General features: G+C 42.5%; 1 protein-coding gene across 1 annotated transcript in view; it reads left to right on the top strand.

Moving 5' to 3' along the window:
• The window catches only part of LOC126100329 (uncharacterized), a 40135-nt gene that overhangs the window by 12812 nt on the left and 6453 nt on the right, over positions 1-20870 (top strand). The window contains exon 3 of the mRNA XM_049910942.1: positions 8854-9127. Within this exon, the coding sequence (XP_049766899.1) occupies positions 8854-9096 (243 nt within the window). The 3' untranslated portion in view covers positions 9097-9127. The remainder of the gene's footprint in view (positions 1-8853; positions 9128-20870) is intronic.

Consider the following 20870-nt stretch of genomic DNA (forward strand, 5'->3'; position numbering starts at 1 on the left):
GACACGTCTCCATTCGTCCCTCCATTCACGCTTGTCGCGACACCACTGGAGGGGGGCTGCACGATGTTGGGGCGTGAGCGGAAGACGGCCTAATGTTGTGCGGGACCGTAGCCCAGCTTCACGGAGATGGTTGCGAATGGTCCTCGCCGATACCCCAGGAGCAACAGTGTCCCTAATTTGCTGGGAAGTGGCGGTGCGGTCCCCTACGGCACTGCGTAGGATCCTACGGTCTTGGCGTGCATCCGTGCGTCGCTGCGGTCCGGTCCCAGGTCGACGGGCACGTGCACCTTCCGCTGACCACTGGCGACAACATCGATGTACTGTGGAGACCTCACGCCCCACGTGTTGAGCAATTCGGCGGTACGTCCACCCGGCCTCCCGCATGCCCACTATACGCCCTCGCTCAAAGTCCGTCAACTGCACATACGGTTCACGTCCACGCTGTCGTGACATGCTATCAGTGTTAAAGACTGCGATGGAGCTCCGTATGCCACGGCAAACTGGCTGACACTGACGGCGGGGGTGCACAAATGCTGCGCAGCTAGCGCCATTCGACGGCCAACACCGCGGTTCCTGGTGTGTCCGCTGTGCCGTGCGTGTGATCATTGCTTGTACAGCCCTCTTGCAGTGTCCGGAGCAAGTATGGTGGGTCTGACACACCGGTGTCAATGTGTTCTTTTTTCCATTTCCAGGAGTGTATAATGTGAATTAGGGAATTATATTTACTCTTTGAAATAGCTATTTACTTTTTCACTTTTGAAATTTATCATATCTGCGAAAATAGTTCTATAAGTTCATATGTACTATGTGATATGATTCAAAGTAAAGTATGCAATGCTTTAACAATATTCAGTGTGTTTGATCCATACTTCCACACTATTTCTTGCATAATGTACACATTGTATAATGTATAGCCACTTCAATAGCAAGATGCATAGATGCGGATGCGCCCAGCTGCCCATGCTCCTCTGCACACACTCCTTGGCAGCACCATTGCGCATGCCTATGCGGTGTGTGATGGGACAGCTTGGGATGGAGAGCAGAGCAGAGAACACATCAGGGGATATCTTAGCCTTGAAGTATGCTACAAGCTGGGATATGCAAATGATTAGCATTTTAGAGAAACTGCACAAAGTAGATAGGAGTAACACAACAAACATTCCTTGCATAAGGGAAGATTATGCAGCTATTTTTCCTACTGTACTGTATATACTCAACAAGTAAACTTCCTTTATTTTCTGTCCTTCCTGGTGTTGTAATTTTATTGATGTTAACTGGACTGGATAGTATGTTGAAAGGAGGCTATGAGATCATCAACAAAAGTAAATCATTGGTAATGATTGTAGTTGAGTTAAACCAGATGATGCAGGGGGAATTAGGTTAGAAAATAAACTAAATGTAGAAATGAGTTTTGTTATTTGAGAAGGGAAGTAACTTGCAGTAGGAGAAGTAAGTAGGACATAAATTGCAGACTGGTAATACCAAGAAAACCTTATCTGAAACAGTTAGATTGGATAAGTAGTAAAGAGGTATTGAATGGCTTCGGTGAGGAAAGAAATTTATGGCCCATCTTCACTAAAATAAGGGGTTGGTTGACAGAACACATCAATGGACGGCTGTAAGAATGTGATATGTCGCATTTCATGATTTTATAGGAAGTGTGTGTGTTCCATGTTTTCGTGGACTGAACTCTGGGGAGTGCTGCAGTGGTGACATGGCAGTACATGTTATTCCTCTGCACTCTTGTGGATGATGTCACTAATAGGAAGGGCTAAAGAATCATGCCATAACACAAAACCATTTCAGAATTAGACATGTGCTATTACGAATGTGCTGTACAGAATTAAACAATACACATTAACTAAGATATGTGACACAGCATACTTTAAAGCAGAACATACGGGAATGGTTTGAAAAGTTCTCAGAACGGAAGAGGAAAAAAGTACTGACATCACTGAAACCTTTTTTATTTTTCAATGTAGTCTTGGGCCAACGATGTTCCAGTGCCTTGATCCCATCTCGAAAATGAGTTTCCTCCAGTCCTGCAAAAAGTTGTCAACTCTGGCTATCAATTCTTCGTTTGAAGTGAATCTTCATCCACCAAGAGAAATTTTCAGTTTTTGGATGAGCTGGAAGTCTGACGTAACCACATCTGGTGAATAAGGCGGGTGTGGCAACATAGTTTGTGTAATTTTGCCATGGCAAAAGCACATGTGTGCGGGTGTGCGTCAAGAGTCGCAGCACCCATCTTGCAGATAAGTTTTTCATTTCTAATTCTTCACTTAAAATGTGATATGCTCTTTCAGATGACATCTGGCAAGAATGAGCAATTTCATGCAATTTCAATTGGCAATCCTCCATGACCATTTTTGTGCACTTTTGCAATGATTTCTGGAGTAGTGACACATCTTGGCCGACCACTGCACAGATCATCATCTGAGCTATCCCAACCAAATTTAAATTCATTTTTCCACTTGGCAACATTTGAATAGGAATTAGCAAAGTCCTCCAGTGTATTCTGGAAATTGGCATGTATGTCCTTTACTTTCATACCTTTCTTTACAAAGTACTTAACACTGCTCGAATCTCGATTTTTTCCATCTTCACAAATCACTACGCGGGAACAACAGAGCCATGTCACTGCCACAGCTCTCTTCAGAGAGCACTGACGTGACACTTGTTTACAGGAAGCAGTCCAATGAATATCATGTGAACAACTCATTGCGCTAGTGCTGACATCTCATGGTGATTCCAAGAACTTTTCAAACCACCCTTGTACAACAGAATAAAATTCTTGTGACTTTGATGGTGTTCTTATTTGTCCATCAACTGAGTAATGTTCAACACAGATAATTACATCAAACTTGCTGTAGCCTTTAACAAAACAGGCCTTTCATCTAATTTCTGCACATTGGAATGTAACACATAGCAGATTCATTTGGAGGGCAGGTTTTGGTAGAAGTCAGATGTTCTTGTTTATTCATGAACTGAATCATATCTATCAGATCCACATTTTTCTTGTTACTGATCAGAAGCTACGTGTGGTACAAGACAGCAACTGATCAGGGTCAAGTAACCCATAAGTAAGTGGAAACACTGGACAACAATTCCTTGATCTCAGAATATTGTGTTTTATCCTTGCATAGAGTGAGACAGGGTGATCTTGGGGTATTTCGAGCCACACAAACTCTGTTATTTTCACTACACATTTTGTTAGACCAGCCAGTATACACTGACAGTCCTTGAAGTCATTTTGGCTTATTTCTGTCACAGAGGACGGTTTTTTCATCCAAGATTTGGCAATGACATGTGCCCAATCTTCAGGAGCTATAGGTTTAAATAATTTTTTATGACATTCAATGAGGACGAAGGTCCAGTCACATGATAAGAAGCTATGGCCAGAGACCATAATTTTCTGATTTCTAGAAATCAAATACATATATAAGGACACACTGCACCAATTTTTGTTCTGACCAACACAACAGTCTGGCTAAATTATCAACTTCCTTTCTTCACCATGGGTTAGCTTCTGAAAATTTATTACAATATGTTTTAATATACATCATGCAATTTCTTTAGAGTCCCTTTTGGCAACCAATTAATGGCATAAATACACAGAAGCAAGCCAAATATTCATATTGTGAACAGCAAAGTTGTAACATGTGTATTATCTTTGGTAATACATAGTTGAACGCGTAAGAGAAGGGTAGTAAAGTACACTCATGTTCAGAAAAAAACAGAGTACCTCGAATGACTAGAGACAGGACCTTCATATTTGCAGGACATGTACATTAGTAATCTCTGCAAAAATGATTAGCATTTCAATCACATCGGCCTGTGATATCACGGTGCAACACCACCTACTGGTGAAATGTGCCCATGGGTCTCATTGTTACTATAAACTGAAGTTAATGGACCAGTGTGACTTGAGAAAATGTGCAGGATACCTTGCAGACATATACCTTAGCCATACCATCAAATCAATGAGTCTGAAAAAGGGCAAATTATTGGCATGAGAAAATGTGATGCATCCATCTGGGAAATAACTGCTCGTCTGAGATGAAGTGTTTCAGCAGTGCAACAGGTGTGTCTAGAATGGTTGATGCGTGGTCATAGAACACAATGAAATGGGTCAGGTTGCACCACCCAGACCACCCCCAAGAAGATCGACATCCCATCCAAATGGCATTGTATGACAGATATGCGTCCTCCTCAGCTCTGCCACACAGTTGAACAGTGTAACACATCGTACATGATCAGCAGTGACAGTCTGCCACCATTTATTACAGCATGGGTTTCATGCATGTCATCCACTTCTCCACCTATCTTTTACAAACGTGCAGAAACATGCTAAATGGCAATGGTGTATGTAACGACGTCACTGGGGACGGGAATGTGATCAGATAGTATTTTCAAACAAATCCGGATTCTGTTAGTGTCAAAATGATAGCACAAAATGATAGCAGCATTTCGTTTCACCACAGACAGGGTTTGCGGCATCATAGTGACCACATTCCCACAAGACATACAGCGCCAACTCTAGGCCTAATGGTGTGGGGTGCTATTGGTTACAACCACAAATCACAGTTAGTGTTTGTCCAGGGCACTGTGACCAGTGTGACCTACATGAATGACATCGTGCAACCTGTAGCCATATCCTTTCTGCACAATATCCCAGACGTCATTTTTCAACAAGACTATGCACGGCAACATGTTGCTGAATGAACATGTGCTGTCTTGGTGTCACAGGATGTCAGCCTTTTGTCCTGGCCTGCCAGATCACCAGACTTGTCGCCAGTCAGAAATGTGTGGAATGTGGTAAAACAACAAGTGCAGTGCTGTGACCCAGTGCCAACCACCACAGATAAACTTTGGAACCAGGCGAATGCAGCATGGATGGCCAAACCACAGGGCACCATTTGCACCTTATACACATCGATGCCATCACACATGGAACAACTTATGAGGAACCATGGCTGACCCATTGGCATCTGCTGTTTTACTGTGTTGTATTTCATTTTATTTCTAACTGTTTCCTTTCCTTTTGTGATACATAGCCTATGTAACTATTGCAATGATGATCTTTATTAAATACATGAGCAAATGAGACAATTTCAATTAAGAACAACATTTAAATGCATTTTACCTGTACATAGGTCCTCACCCCGTAGCGGCCAATATGAAGGCATCCTGCACTCCCCATAACCCACTCTAGGAATTGGCCAACTTACAGACTTACAGTTAGCACACTGTAGAGGCAGACTAAGGCTCGACTATACCGAAGTCACAAAAGTCATCTGATAGCAATATGCACACATACAGATGGCAGTAGCACCACATACACAAGATATAAAAGGGCAATGCGATGGCGGAGCTGTCGTTTTACTCATATGATTCATGTGAAAAGGTTTCTGAAGTGATTATGGCCGCACCATGGGAATCAACAGATTTTTTAATGCAGAATGGTAGTTGAAGCTAGACATAGGGTCATTCCATTTCATAAATTGTTGTTGTTGTTGTTGTGGTCTTCAGTCCTGAGACTGGTTTGATGCAGCTCTCCATGCTACTCTATCCTGTGCAAGCTTCTTCATCTCCCAGTATCTACTGCAACCTACATCCTTCTGAATCTGCTTAGTGTATTCATCTCTTGGTCTCCCTCTACGATTTTTACCCTCCACACTGCCCTCCAATGCTAAATTTGTGATCCCTTGATGCCTCAGAACATGTCCTACCAACCGATCCCTTCTTCTAGACAAGTTGTGCCACAAACTTCTCTTCTCCCCAATCCTATTCAATACCTCCTCATTAGTTACGTGATCTACCCACCTTATCTTCAGCATTCTTCTGTAGCACCACATTTCGAAAGCTTCTATTCTCTTCTTGTCCAAACTAGTTATCGTCCATGTTTCACTTCCATACATGGATACACTCCATACAAATACTTTCAGAAACGACTTCCTGACACTTAAATCTATACTCGATGTTAACAAATTCCTCTTCTTGAGAAACGCTTTCCTTGCCATTGCCAGTCTACATTTTATATCCTCTCTACTTCGACCATCATCGGTTATTTTACTCCCTAAATAGCAAAACTCCTTTACTACTTTAAGTGTCTCATTTCCTAATCTAATTCCCTCAGCATCACCCGACTTAATTTGACTACATTCCATTATCCTCATTTTGCTTTTGTTGATGTTCATCTTATATCCTCCTTTCAAGACACTGTCCATTCCGTTCAACTGCTCTTCCAAGTCCTTTGCAGTCTCTGACAGAATTACAATGTCATCGGTGAACCTCAAAGTTTTTACTTCTTCTCCATGAATTTTAATACCTACTCCAAATTTTTCTTTTGTTTCCTTTACTGCTTGCTCAATATACAGATTGAATAACATCGGGGAGAGGCTACAACCCTGTCTCACTCCCTTCCCAACCGCTGCTTCCCTCTCATGCCCCTCGACTCTTATAACTGCCATCTGGTTTCTGTACAAACTGTAAATAGCCTTTCGCTCCCTGTATTTTACCCCTGCCACCTTCAGAATTTGAAAGAGAGTATTCCAGTTAACATTGTCAAAAGCTTTCTCTAAGTCTACAAATGCTAGAAACGTAGGTTTGCCTTTTCTTAATCTTTCTTCTAAGATAAGTCGTAAGGTCAGTATTGCCTCACGTGTTCCAACATTTCTACGGAATCCAAACTGATCTTCCCCGAGGTCGGCTTCTACCAGTTTTTCCATTCGTCTGTAAAGAATTCGCGTTAGTATTTTACAGCTGTGACTTATTAAACTGATAGTTTGGTAATTTTCACATCTGTCAACACCTCCTTTCTTTGGGATTGGAATTATTATATTCTTCTTGAAGTCTGAGGGTATTTCGCCTGTCTCATACATCGTGCTCACCAGATGGTAGAGTTTTGTCATGACTGGCTCTCCCGAGGCCATCAGTAGTTCAAATGGAATGTTGTCTACTCCCGGGGCCTTGTTTTGACTCAGGTCTTTCAGTGCTCTGTCAAACTCTTCACGCAGTATCTTATCCCCCATTTCGTCTTCATCTACATCCTCTTCCATTTCCATAATATTGTCCTCAAGTACATCGCCCTTGTATAAACCCTCTATATACTCCTTCCACCTTTCTGCCTTCCCTTCTTTGCTTAGAACTGGGTTTCCATCTGAGCTCTTCATATTCATACAAGTGGTTCTCTTCTCTCCAAAGGTCTCTTTAATTTTCCTGTAGGCAGTATCTATCTTACCCCTAGTGAGACAAGCCTCTACATCCTTACATTTGTCCTCTAGCCATCCCTGCTTAGCCATTTTGCACTTCCTGTCGATATCATTTTTGAGACGTTTGTATTCCTTTTTGCCTGCTTCATTTACTGCATTTTTATATTTTCTCCTTTCATCAATTAAATTGCCTTCACTACTTCATCCCTCAGAGCTACCCATTCTTCTTCTACTGTGTTTCTTTCCCCCATTCCTGTCAATTGTTCCCTTATGCTCTCCCTGAAACTCTGTACAACCTCTGGTTCTTTCAGTTTATCCAGGTCCCATCTCCTTAAATTCCCACCTTTTTGCAGTTTCTTCAGTTTCAATCTGCAGTTCATAACCAATAGATTGTGGTCAGAATCCACGTCTGCCCCAGGAAATGTCTTACAATTTAAAACCTGGTTCCTAAATCTCTGTCTTACCATTATATGATCTATCTGATACCTTTTAGTATCTCCAGGATTCTTCCAGGTATACAACCTTCTTTTATGATTCTTGAACCAAGTGCAAAATTCTACAAGGCGGCTTCCTCTTTCATTCCTTCCACCCAATCCATATTCACCTACTATGTTTCCTTCCTTGTTAGGGAATTCAATATTCCAAGATTTACAGCGTCAAGAGTGTGCCGAGAATACCATATTTCAGGAATTACCGTGGTAACTGACAAGCAACACTGCATTAAATGACTGCAGAAATCTATGTGTGATGTACAATAAACGTATCCGTTAGACAGTCCAGCCAGATTTGGTGTTAATGGACTATGACGACACATGACCAACGTAAATGACTTTGCCAACAGCACATCACCTGCAGGATCTCTCCTGGGCTCGTGACCATATCGGTTGGACCCCAAACCCAAACAACTGGGAAACTCTGACATGGTCAGGTGAGTCCCAATTTCAGTTAGTAAGAGCTGATGCTAGGATTCGAGTGTGGTGCACATCCTATTAGGCCATGGACCCAAGCTGTCAACAAGGCACTGTGGGAGGTGGCGGTAGCACTGAAATGATGGGGGCTGTGTTTACATGGAATGGACTAGGTCCTCAGTTATGTTCGGCAACTTGGAGACCATTTGCAGCCATTCATGGACTTCACGTTCCCAAACAACAATGGAATTTTTATGGATGACAATGTGACATGTCACCGGGCTACAGTTGCTTGTGATTGGTTTGAAGCACATTCTGGACAGTTCAAGTGAATGATTTGGCCACCCAGATTCCCCAACAGGAATCCCATTGAACATTTATGGGACATAATCATGAGGTTAGTTCATGCACCAGCAACACTTTCGCAATTATGGATTGCTATAGAGGTAGCATAGCTCAATATTTCTACAGGGGACTTTCACTGACTTATTGAGTCCATGCCACTTGGAGCTCCTGCATTAAACCAGGCAAAAGGAAGCCCAACACGATTTTGGGAGGTATCCCATGACTTGTCATCTCATTGTATACAGTACACAGGTAAACGTGGATGTAGATTGCAGCATTTGTACAGAACTGGAGATGTTCTTTCAGAATAGACTTGTTTGGAGAACTTCATCGAACCAGCCTTCATACGTAAGACCGTAACAACAATAGTATTGCTCTTCCCACAGGTGGTGAATCACCATCAGTGGTCCAGCAGCTTCAGAGGCACCTCTGGTGTCACTGATGGATCAAAGACGGTGGTGAAGCGGCAGGCAGACAGCATTGGGACAGGCAGTGGAATGATTGGCTGTGGTGCTGAGGCAGCCAAAAGTGGAATTGACGCCGCCAAGGTCGCCATGCAGACGCCCATTGAGATGGCCAAGACGGGCGCCGCAGGTGGCATCCAGGCTGCCGAGAAAGTTCAGGGCTGATGCCTGCTGGAGAGCAGAAAACATTCTACTGGTAAATATTGATTGTCTGCAACAGGAAGACTCTTCACTGGTGGCTTACGGGAATGCTAAATGGCACATCAGTGTCACCAATGGAGGAGCAGTGCAATGGGAGTGGAGGTGACACCTATATCTACATTTGTTCACAATGTCCTGACTGAATTCACAGCAGTGTACGATACATTGACTGTCTCAGTGAGAAGGGGGATGTGGGTGCAACAAATTGTGCATTCCTCACGCAGTGCAGAACCACACATGTGCCTACTGCTGCGGCATAGCTGTTACAACGTAATGGCTAGTGTACACACAAATGCTGTCTCTTAAGATTGCTAGTATTGGCAGCAACCAGACGTAAAACATTAGTGGCCCAAAGTTGACCAACTTCTGATGATTCAGAACTAGGGAGCATGGTCAGGATGTTGTGAACAAATAGTACACCTAATTCTGTAATAGCCAGCTGAGAAGAATACCTGTTAGGGGTAAAGCAGGGGGCTGGGAGATATACATACCTCTTACTCCCCTCCACCCTGCTGCTGTCCATCATTGGTGTTATTGGCTGTTCAAAAAATATTTCCTCACTAGTAACGTTCATTGGCTGTCATATTGTGTTTCATTGCATGTCATTTATGGTCTCCAGTTTCTTCTTTTTTTTATATACATCACTAGTGAGAAAGAGACAAATCCTAGTGAGATATGCATGCAGACATGACATCCAAATTGCATCAGTAAACAGGTAAGGAAAACCTACCATTGGCAGTGGTTTAGCTGAATAAATTGAAGTGTTGAGTATGACAAAAAACTCATTTAGTAGTTGCATACACAGTAACACAATTAATAAAGTATTTATACAGCAGCTGTTGATACTATCTACAAATAGAGAATCTGACTGATTATTTTGGAAGTATCGGTAAAATGTCGTGTGACTAGGGCCTCCCATCGCGTAGACCATTCGCCGGGTGCAAGTCTTTCGATTTGACGCCACTTCGGCGACTTGCGAGTCGATGGGGATGAAATGATGATGATTAGGACAACACAACACCCAGTCCCTGAGCGGAGAAAATCTCCGACCCAGCCGGGAATTGAGCCCGGGCCTTAGGATTGGCATTCTGTCGCGCTGATCACTCAGTTACAGGGGGCAGACATCGGTAAAATGAATAGGTGATATAAATTAATATATTTATGAGAGGCAGTCAAATGAAAACTGAATACTGGCCACAAGAGGATCATGGAATGGTTCCATTCAAATTAGTCACCACTTCCATTAAGACATTTATCCCACTGGGAGACAAGATGATCAATTTCTGTTTCATAGAACATGGTTAGCAACAGATGGATCCACAACAACATCCACTCTTGCACTTCCTCATCTGACTGAAATTGGATATTTGTGGTAAGGACTATGGGATCAAACTGCTGAGGCCATCAGTCCTTAGGCTTACACACTGCTTAATCTAACTTAAACTAACTTAAGCCGAGGGAGGACTTAAACCTCTGCCGGAGCTGTGTGAACCATTACAAGACGCCTCAGACCGCATGGCTACCCCATGCAGCATCTGACTGGAACAGACATCTTCAGGTCGCCAAAGGTGTGAAAATCACATTGTGAAAGATATGGACTGTACGGAGGATGTACCAGTGTTTCCAAACCAAATCACTGAAGAGTAGCCTTTTCCAATTGACAATGTTAGGGCAGACATTATTGTGCCACAGGATGATTCTGTCCAACAGAATTCTGACAGCCCAAGGGTAAACAACAAAGCTAACAGTGAAAACATCCCACATCTCTTCTGCCAAAGAAATCCAAAGCTGTTCACAAAAGTTCTGTTAAGGTCATGATGACCTTCTTCTTTGACTGCAAAAGCATGGAACCACAGTCAATGTGCTGTGCAATGAAGACACTTTGCAGAAACTGTGACACACCCTAAAATCAAATGCCAAGGAATTCTGTCAGACAAAATAATCCTGATAACACGAGCACCCAGACTGCCAATCGGATGAAGGCTATGTTTCAGTGATTTGGTTTGGAAATACTGCTACGTCCTCTATACAGTCCAGATCTTTCACCATGTGATTTTCACATTTTTCGTGACCTGAAGAAAAATGCATGTGAACTTTGATTTTAGTCAATCAAGGAAGGACAAGGATGGGTGCGGTTGTGGATTATGTTAGTAGCTGACCATATCCTAGAAAACAGGCATTGATCATCTCATCTGCCAGTGGTATAAAAGTCTTAATGTATGTGGTGATTACTTTTGAATAGAACCATTCTATGATCAAGTTGTGGCGGGTGTTCAATTTTCATTTGACTGCCCCTTATACATTGCTCAGAACTGTACAAGCCACTCACAGTTATGTCCTATAATTACATTTCTGAAAATGTTTTTAGAAAAGTGTGCACTATTCTGTCTAGGGCATGCCACCAGCTCACAGCAACATTCCTGTTGTGTGCATTCTTATCAGCTACAGGCACTAATCCACACTTTTGCAAACCACTCTGAAGTGCATGGCAGAGGATACCAGTACTTCCAAATGTACCATGTGTTAAGAGTTTCTTCCATATCTGCATCCACATTTGGAAACCATTGTGAAGTGCATGACACAGGGTGCTTTCCATTGTACCAGGTACTAGGGCTGCCTACCACTCCATTCACATATAGCCACAAGAAGAATGATTGTTTAAATGCCTCTGTCCTACACATAGTTCAATCTTATCTACAAGGTCCCTAGGGGAATAATATGTAGGGTTGTAGGATATTTCTAGATTCATCACTTAAAGTAGCTCTTGAAACTCTGTAAGTATACTTTTGTGGGATACTTTATGTCTATCTCCAACTGCAGTTCAGGTTTTTCAACATTTCTATGATGCCCTGCCATGAGCCAGACAAACCAGTGACAATTTGGCTGCCTTCTTTGTATACATTCAGTAGTCACTGTTAATGCTATTTCGTAAGGGTTCTACACACCTGAGACAGATTCTAGGATGTCACATGTGTGTTTTGTACACAATCCCTACTATTCTACCAATCAGTCAAAGCCTCCCACCTGATTTACCAATGACTTAGCCCATTGATCATTCCATTTTATATCCCTACAAATTGTTACACAGTGGTATTTGTATGACTTAAGTGATTCCAATTGTGATTCATTGCTATTGTAGTCATAGAATACACATTTTCAAATGTTTAAAGCAAACTGGCAATATTTGAACCACTTTAAAATATTGCCAGGATCTGATTGATTATCTAAGTAGTTTCCACAGGCAATAGGCCTAGTTGATTATAGAGAGGCACACCATATGCGAGAAGTCTAAAGTTGAAACATTGTCTACAAGGTCATTAATATAGAACAGCAACAGCAAGGTTTTCAAAACAGTTATATAGGCCTACCTGAAGTTACGTCTTCATCTGTCAATGATTCTCCATCAAGGATGACCAAGAATTCCTCAGTCCAGGAATAAATTTCATTCATTCTTAAAAAAAAAAAGCATAAGTATGGAACTGATTGAATGCTTTTTGGAAATCAAGAAATACTGCATCTACCTGGCTACCGCACTTTGACCTATATGTTTCAAGATGTTATGTGAGTGAAGTGTGAGTTAAGTATCACATGACATGTTTTTGTAATCCATGCTGGTTGGCACAGAGGTCATCCTGTTCAAGATACATCATTACATTTGAGCTCAGAATACAGTCTAAGAATCTAAAACCAATGGATGTCAAGGATATTGGATGTTATCTTTTTAGATTACTTCTGTTACCACCCAATGGATAAAACATTTCATTCGAGGTGTGTACTATGGTTGAAAGAGGCGCTAACTCAAATGCAAATTTGGTGAATAAATTGACAGGCATTGCACTGAGTTCTGGAGTTAGACATTAGTGACTGCAGTTCCTCAGTGCTGCTGACACGTGTATCTATTTCACTCATCCTTGCAGTGTTGTGAGAATCAAACTGGCTTTTCTTTCATAAAGAAACCTTTGAAAACAGGGTTCAGCATTTCTGCTTTACTGCCCTCCGTTTCAGTTTCTGGTTTGTCCATGAGTGTCTGGACACTAACCTTTGTGCCTCTAACAACATATGATCTCTGTATGACTAAAATTCCTTTGAGTTTTATGAGAGATCTTTCAATAACATTCTGCTACAGTTGTAATTGAAAATTTCATATATTACCCTCATAATAGCCAAAGAAGTTTCGTTCAGCATATTCCAATCTATAGCTCCATTATGCAGTAGTTCCTGTTCCTTTAGAAGGTACTTTATTGTGACTGTAGGGCATATATCATAGAAGGTCCCTCCCATTGTGAACTCTTCTAAGTACCAGTACACATCTATCATGTTCATGGTTAACTACTCTTTTAAACTTGATCCATAGTTCCTCTACAGTCTACCATCCAGAATAAATGTTTCAGGTTTGTCATGGAGATATGACACTACTACCTCTTTGTCTAGCTTGCTGAACATACAAAATTTTCTTCGTGGTTTAGTTGCCCTTTGTATTTCATTAATTTTTGTTGCCACAACTGTCTCATGAGCACTAATAAAGTTTCTATGTGGTCATCCTCAAAGATGTCAGGTGTGTTTGTTGCTGCTAGATCCAACATAATTCCATCATGAGTGGGCTTCCAAACTATCTGTTCTAGGTACTTTTAAGACTAGATATTTATTAAAGTTTCACAAGATGTACTGTCATGCCCACCACTTACAAATATGTAATTACCTGAATTGATTGTTGGGTAATTTAAGTTCCCTCTGAAGATGATAGTATGACTGTGGGACTTATGTACTAGCGAAATGAAGTTTTCCTAAAGTTTCTGGTTACAAATGATGGTGATCTTGGTAGGCAATAGAAAGATCCAATTAAAGTTTATCCCCATGCTTAATACTGTGTCTTGCCCTAACACTGTGACATTTGCTCTCAATTTCTACCTTGGTGGATCTGAGTTTCTTGTCTACCATGACAAATACACCACCATTTCACATTAGTCTATTCTTTTAATATAAACTTAAATTTTCCACAAAAAACTCACTGTTATCAATTTTTGGCTAACCATCTTTCTAAACCTAGTATTATGTGAGCTCCACTGCCTTTTAGGAGCACATAAAGCTATGGCACTCTGTTGTGAATGCTTTGACAGTTAACCTCTATCATTTTAATACTCCACCCAAAGGGGTGTTTGTTTGGATTTTACACTAATGTTTCCCAGTCTCCTATAGTTATAGTTATCAGCACTAAAGGAGAGTTGCTTAATCCAAAAAGCCGTAGTGTGTACACACACACAGTCACCAATCTGGGTAGAAGCCGCTGAAGTGAAATGTGCACCTGGGATATTTTGAATGATGTAAGTCTAGGAAGTCACAGCCTATCTTGTCACAGAACCTTTGAAGTCTCTGGTTCAAGCTTTCCACTCAACTAAGAACCAGCAGGTCAGGATCAGTTCTGAGGACAGAGCTGCAGAGTGTGAGTTTTGTCGAATCTTCATGAACAAGGCTGGTCTTCAGAAAGTGCTCTGCCAGTTGCTGGAATGATCCAAGTATTGCCTTAGAGCACTGATGACAGATACCATTTATTCCAATGTACACCACAATTTGTCTCTTTGGCTGCTGGAACAATCTCTTAAACTTGCTGAATGAGGCCCCCGCACATAGACACTGAGTGCATCTGCATTTCTACTCCTTAATGCCATTTCCTAAAGGAGTAGTAGTATTCAAAACATCTTTGAACTGCTTGTAGTGTGTTTAAAATTAGTTGTGACTTTTGATGTTTGGCTCGCTAGAGAGTATGTGATGCCAGTGACCGGGTAACACCAATGGCAAGCTGGATTTCCCTACTTCACTGCCGGGTGTTTGGTTGGTAAAGAGCCACTGTTGCAACACCATGGATAAACAGTACCACATGGTGTCAAGCATTAGATGCAAATCTGCATTCATCAGCTATCATTGTATTTTTTGCACTGAAGTGTTTTGTGGTATCAGGTATTGTGAACAAGTGTTTTGTGTTGATGTTGCATTAATAACAACAGTGCAGCATATCCGAACATGAGATTCACATTAAAATTTGTCATCCAAGAACACATTCACTGGCTGTGGAGGTAAACATTCCTCTGAATTCAACAACAGTAATGAACAATGCTCATACCACTCTCCAACAATGCAGTGGAGGAAAGTGGATATTTTGCTCTGGTTAGAAAGAAATGTTCCATTGGATGAAGTTCAACATAGCATGCATAAGCCAGAGTTGATGGAACTTGTAGTGTTGTACAAGCCAAACACCCATGCCACCAGGTCAACAAACTAGCTAATGCTAAAGGAAATAATTTCATCAGCCTTCCTCTTTATCATGCTCATTTAAATCCAACTGAGAATCTGTGGGTCTAGATGAAAAGTAATGTGGCAAAAAACACTAAGAAATGTACATTCAGTGAGGTTGAAATGCTGACAAAAGAAGCTGTTGCAAATTTAACACCACATGACTGCTATCAAGTTGTTAGCCACACCAAGAAGATAGTTGAGGAGAGGGTTCGTGAAGGACTGTGACAAGTATTGAGTAATGCCTAACTTTTCTTGTTGCCATGTTAAAATCTGCTTATTTTGCCAAAACACAACAGAGTGTCACTAACATTATAATGCAGTTGAAAAAGTAATTATGACAGAATACTGAAACAGTATAATATTAAACAAGCAACTAAGGGCAGAACAGGTAAATAGTTTATGAAAAACCCCATTCTCAGTATAAAAATCACTGTATAATTTCTTCACTTATATAGCTGCAAAACCCACAACAGTTCTCATTTCACCAGCTATCAATGGTTCGTAAAAATTACATTATTTCAATGAAAAAAAATGCAGTTAGTTGAATACCATGGTAGATATGGAATTTTAAATATTAAACTATGGAAAATCCAGGATGGAATGTAACAATACCAGAGTAGGAAAGTTGCTACTCACCATATAGTGGAGATGTTGAGTCGTGATAGGCACAACAAAAAGATTCACACAATTAAAGCTTTCGGCCATTAAAGCCTTTGTCAGCAGTAGGCACACATACACACACGCAAACACACACACACTCACATAAACGCAACTTACACACATGTCTGCAGTCTCAGAGACCTGAGACCACACTGCAAACAGTACCACCAGTGCATGATGGGAGTGGCAACTGGGTGGGGGGTAAGGAGGAGGCTGGCATGGGGAGAGTGTTGTGGACTGGCAAGACAGCCAACCCACTAGGAGGAAGCCGAATGGCACGCGTTTAAGCTCACGCAGGCTGGCGTGAGGTCTGGAACAGTTAAAGGGATTGAGACTAGCAAATAAAGTACGTAGCTGATGGAATACTTAACTTTAATTCATAATTGGCGAACATCGCTCTTGACGGTACATGTTTTACAGCATCAATAGTAAATGGTAATGGCGCCTTGCTAGGTCGTAGCAAATGACATAGCTGAAGGCTATGATAACTATCGTCTCGGCAAATGAGAGCGTAATTTGCCAGTGAACCATCACTAGCAAAGTCGGCTGTACAACTGGGGCGAGTGCTAGGAAGTCTGTAGACCTGCCGTGTGGCGGCGCTCGGTCTGCAGTCACTGATAGTGGTGACACACGGGTCCGACGTATACTAACGGACCGCGGCCGATTTAAAGGCTACCACCTAGCAAGTGTGGTGTCTGGCGGTGACACCACAGAGAGGAAGGGATAGTATGGTGGGAGTGGCAGATAGTCAAGTGTTGCAGTTAAGACGGAGGGCAGGAGAGAAGGTGCAGAGGGGGGAGGGGGTAAGTAGCGGACAGGAGAGAAATAAAAGAAATTAAAAGACTGGGTGTGGCAGTGAAATGACAGCTGTGTAGTGCTGGAATGGGAACAGGGAGGGGGCTGGGTGGGTGAGGACAGTGACTAATGAAGGTTGAGGCCAGGAGGGTTACGGGAACAAAGGATGTATTGCAGGGAAAGTTCTTACCTGCGCAATTCAGAAAAGCTGGTGTTGGTGGGACGGATTCATATGGCACAGACTGTGTAGCACTCATTAAGATGAGGGATACCATGTTTGGCAGTGTGTTCAGGAACAGGGTGGTCCACTTGTTTCTTGGCCACAGTTTGTCGGTGGCTGTTCATGCAGACAGACAGCTTGTTGGTTGTCATGCCTACATAGAATGCAGCACAGAGGTTGCAGATTAGCTTGTAAATCACATGACTGGTTTCACAGGCAGCCCTGCCTTTGATGGGATAGGTGTTGTTAGTGACTGGACTGGAGTAGGTGGTGGTAGGAGGATGTATGGGTCAGGTCTTGCATCTAGGTCTATTACAGGGGTATGAGCCATGAGGTAAGGGATTGGGAGCAGGGGTTGTGTAAGGATGGATGAGTATATTGGTCGATGGTGGAATACCACAGTAGGAGGGGTGGGAAGGATAGTAGGCAGGACATTTTTCATTTCAGGGCACGACGAGAAATAATCGAAACCCTGGTGGAGAATGTAATTCAGTTGTTCCAGTCCCGGATGGTACTGAGTTACGAGGGAATGCTCCTCTGTGGCCGGACTGTGGGACTTTGGGAGGTGGTGGGAGACAGGAAAGATAAGGCACTCGAGATTCGTTTTTGTACAAGGATGGGAGGATAATTACGGTCAGTGAAGGTTTCAGTGAGACCCTCAGTATATTTTGAGAGGAACTGCTGATCACTGCAGATGTGACAACCACGGGTGGCTAGTCTGTACAGAAGGGACTTCTTGGTATGGAATGGGTGGCAGCTGTCGAAATGGAGGTATTGCTGGTGGTTAGTAGGTTTGATATGGACGGAAGTACTGATGTAGCCATCTCTGAGGTGAAAGTTAACATCTAGTAAGGTGGCTTGTTGGGTTGAGTAGGACCAGGTGAAGGAAATGGGGGAGAAGTTGTTGAGGTTCTGGAGGAATGTGAATAAGGTGTCCTCACCTTCAGATAGCAAAGATGTCATCAATGAATATGAACCAGGTGAGGGGTTTAGGATTCTGGGTTTTTAGGAAGGATTCCTCTAGATGGCCCATGAATAGGTTAGAATAGGATGGTGCCATGCGGGTTCCAATAGCCATACCACAGATTTGTTTGTAGATAATGCCTTCAGAGGAGAAGTAATTGTGGGTGAGGATATAGTTGGTCATGGAGACTGGGAAGGAGGTTGTTGGTTTGGAATCCATAGGGTGTCTGGAAAGGTAGTGTTCAACAGCAGTAAGGTCATGGGCATTAGGAATGTTAGTGTACAGGTGGCATGCCTACATAGAATGCAGCACAGAGGTTGCCGCTTAGCTTGTAAATCACAGTTGGCATCAATAGTGATGAGCAGGGCACCATGTGGTAAAGGGACAGGAACTGTGGAGAGTCGGTTGAGGAAATGGTTGGTATCTTTTATATAGGAAGATAGGTTCCGGGTAATAGGTTGAAAGTGTTGGTCTAAGAGAGCAGAGATTCTCTCAGTGGGGGCACAGTAACCAGCCACAATGGGGCGTCCTGGGTGGTTGGGTTTATGGACTTTTAGGAAGCATGTAGAAGGTGGGAGTGGTAGGTGTAAGTAAAGAGATGGACTCTGGGGAGAGGTTATGGGATGGGCCTAAGGATTTGAGTAGTGACTGGAGAAATTCTGGAAAGTTAACAGGGGTTGGTTTGGAGGCAGTGGGGGTGGATCACAGTTGGATGGAGGAGAGAACTGAGTTAGGCAAGGTTTAATATTGGTCTTTGGTTGAGTCTGATTGGTCGGGTTGGTAGCAAAAAAGTGTTTCCACTGTAGGGACCAGGAGAAGGAGAGAAGGTCTTTAACCAGTCCTGCATGTTTGAATTTGAGAGTGGGGCAAAAGGTGAGGCCTTTGGAAAGGACTGATATTTCTGTGGGCCTAAGGCTTCTGGAGGAAAGGTTCGTAACTGTGTTGTGGGTCTGTTTAGGTTCTGGGTTCTGTGTGGTGGTGGGAGGGAGTTTTGGAGGGTGCGGTAATTGTAGTAGGTCTGCGGGACAGGGTTTGTCAGCCATGAGCGGGTGTGGGGAAGATTTGGAGGTGGTTGTAGAAGGAGTGGACAGTGGTACACCAAGGCGGGAGTAGGAAGTGAGTAGGATGGGGAGCTTTTTGAGGTGGTGTTGTTCATGGTGCTCAAGTTCCTGCAGGGCAAGAGTTTCAATGTGTGTTATGGGTTCCAGGAATTTGGGATTGCATAGCAGGAGAATTTTACAGATGGAGAGAAGGTACTGCAAGGAGGATTGGGCTTGGTTGATATGGTTTTGCAGGACTATGTTGGTGAGGGCTAAGGATTGGCGGAATGTGAACACATGGAGGTCACTGTGGAAGGAGAGGTGGCAACCAGAGATGGGTAATTTGATGGTAAGGCCATTAGGGGGGATTTAATGAGCCAAGCAACAACACAGGAACAGTATGTGGGACTGGTATCTGGCTAGGGATAAGGAAACTTTTCTGTATTGACGCAGGTGGAAGGAGCAAGGATCCACGGTGGTGCAAAAAATGCAAAAAATTACATAAGAAAGTAGAATTACATCCGAAAAATTACACAAAAATACACCCAAATACATGTGAAAAGTACGAAAAGCACAAAATGAACGCACAAGGGGGGGGGGGGGGGGGGGACGAGATGTAATCTGAGGAAGATGACAATAACGGAATGTGAAAACTCACTAAAATTTGCAAGAAGTCACAAGGGTCAAAGTAGAGAATAACTAATCAATAATAAATATATATTACTGTGGGTAGCAGGTTTAAGGGTGGATAAGCGTAAGGGAGACAGCAGATGTGACTGGACGAGGAGGATTTAGTGGGTGCGAACAGGCATAGAATGGTGAAAGTGTGTGGGAGGGGGGGGGGGGGAGAGGTTTGTAGTTAGAGATGTAAGATCGTGTGGCACCGGAAAAGTGTGGGAGATAACATGCAAAAATCTGGGAACTGAAACAGGGAGCGTGATCAGTTTGAAGGTATAGGCTTCATTATATCAGCGGGAGTAATGTGGGACCTAAGATGCTGCACTAGCAATCAGCGTGGTCTTGAGGCCATCTGTTGCACACGGTTGAGACGGTTGATACAGTGTGGCAGTGCGGTTTGTATGGCAACAAAAGAAACACAGGAAAGGAAAGAAAGAAGGGTGGACATTGAGTATAGCGGATGCAAAAGAAAGTAGTTACAAAGGAAAACAGCACAGGGTTAGGATCGAAGAAAAGCTGTCAGGCAAAAATCAAACAATGGAAATTCCAGGATGGAATGTGACAATACCAAAGAAGGAAGGTTGCTACTCACTATATAGTGGAGATGCTGAGTCACGATAGGCACAACAAAAAGATTCACACAATTAAAGCTTTCGGCCATTATGGCTATTAAGGCCGAAAGCTTTAACTGTATTAATTTATTTATTTATTTTTTGCGTATCATGACTCAGCATCTCCACTATATGGTGAGAAGCAACTTTCCTTCTCTGGTATAGTTTTAAATATTAATCATATGCTGTCATTCACCAAAATTGTGTTTCAATATCTCAGATCATTTATCAGATTCAAGGGATTTATGAATACTTCATTCTGCCTCTTTCACAGGCTTTCATATAATGCAACATGTTATCTGCATCTCATATGCAGCAACATATGACGTAACATATACCAAATGCAGATTCATAGCGACCCATATTTTGCACTTGCAGTAGTTTACCTAATACCAAAATATCACAATAACTGTGACCATCAGTGATATGATAGGCAGTTCATCATGAAGCTGACAAAATAAGCTATGAGGTGTGAGAAT

Source organism: Schistocerca cancellata, chromosome 9, assembly GCF_023864275.1.
Source record: "Schistocerca cancellata isolate TAMUIC-IGC-003103 chromosome 9, iqSchCanc2.1, whole genome shotgun sequence".
NCBI classification, from domain to species: domain Eukaryota; kingdom Metazoa; phylum Arthropoda; class Insecta; order Orthoptera; family Acrididae; genus Schistocerca; species Schistocerca cancellata.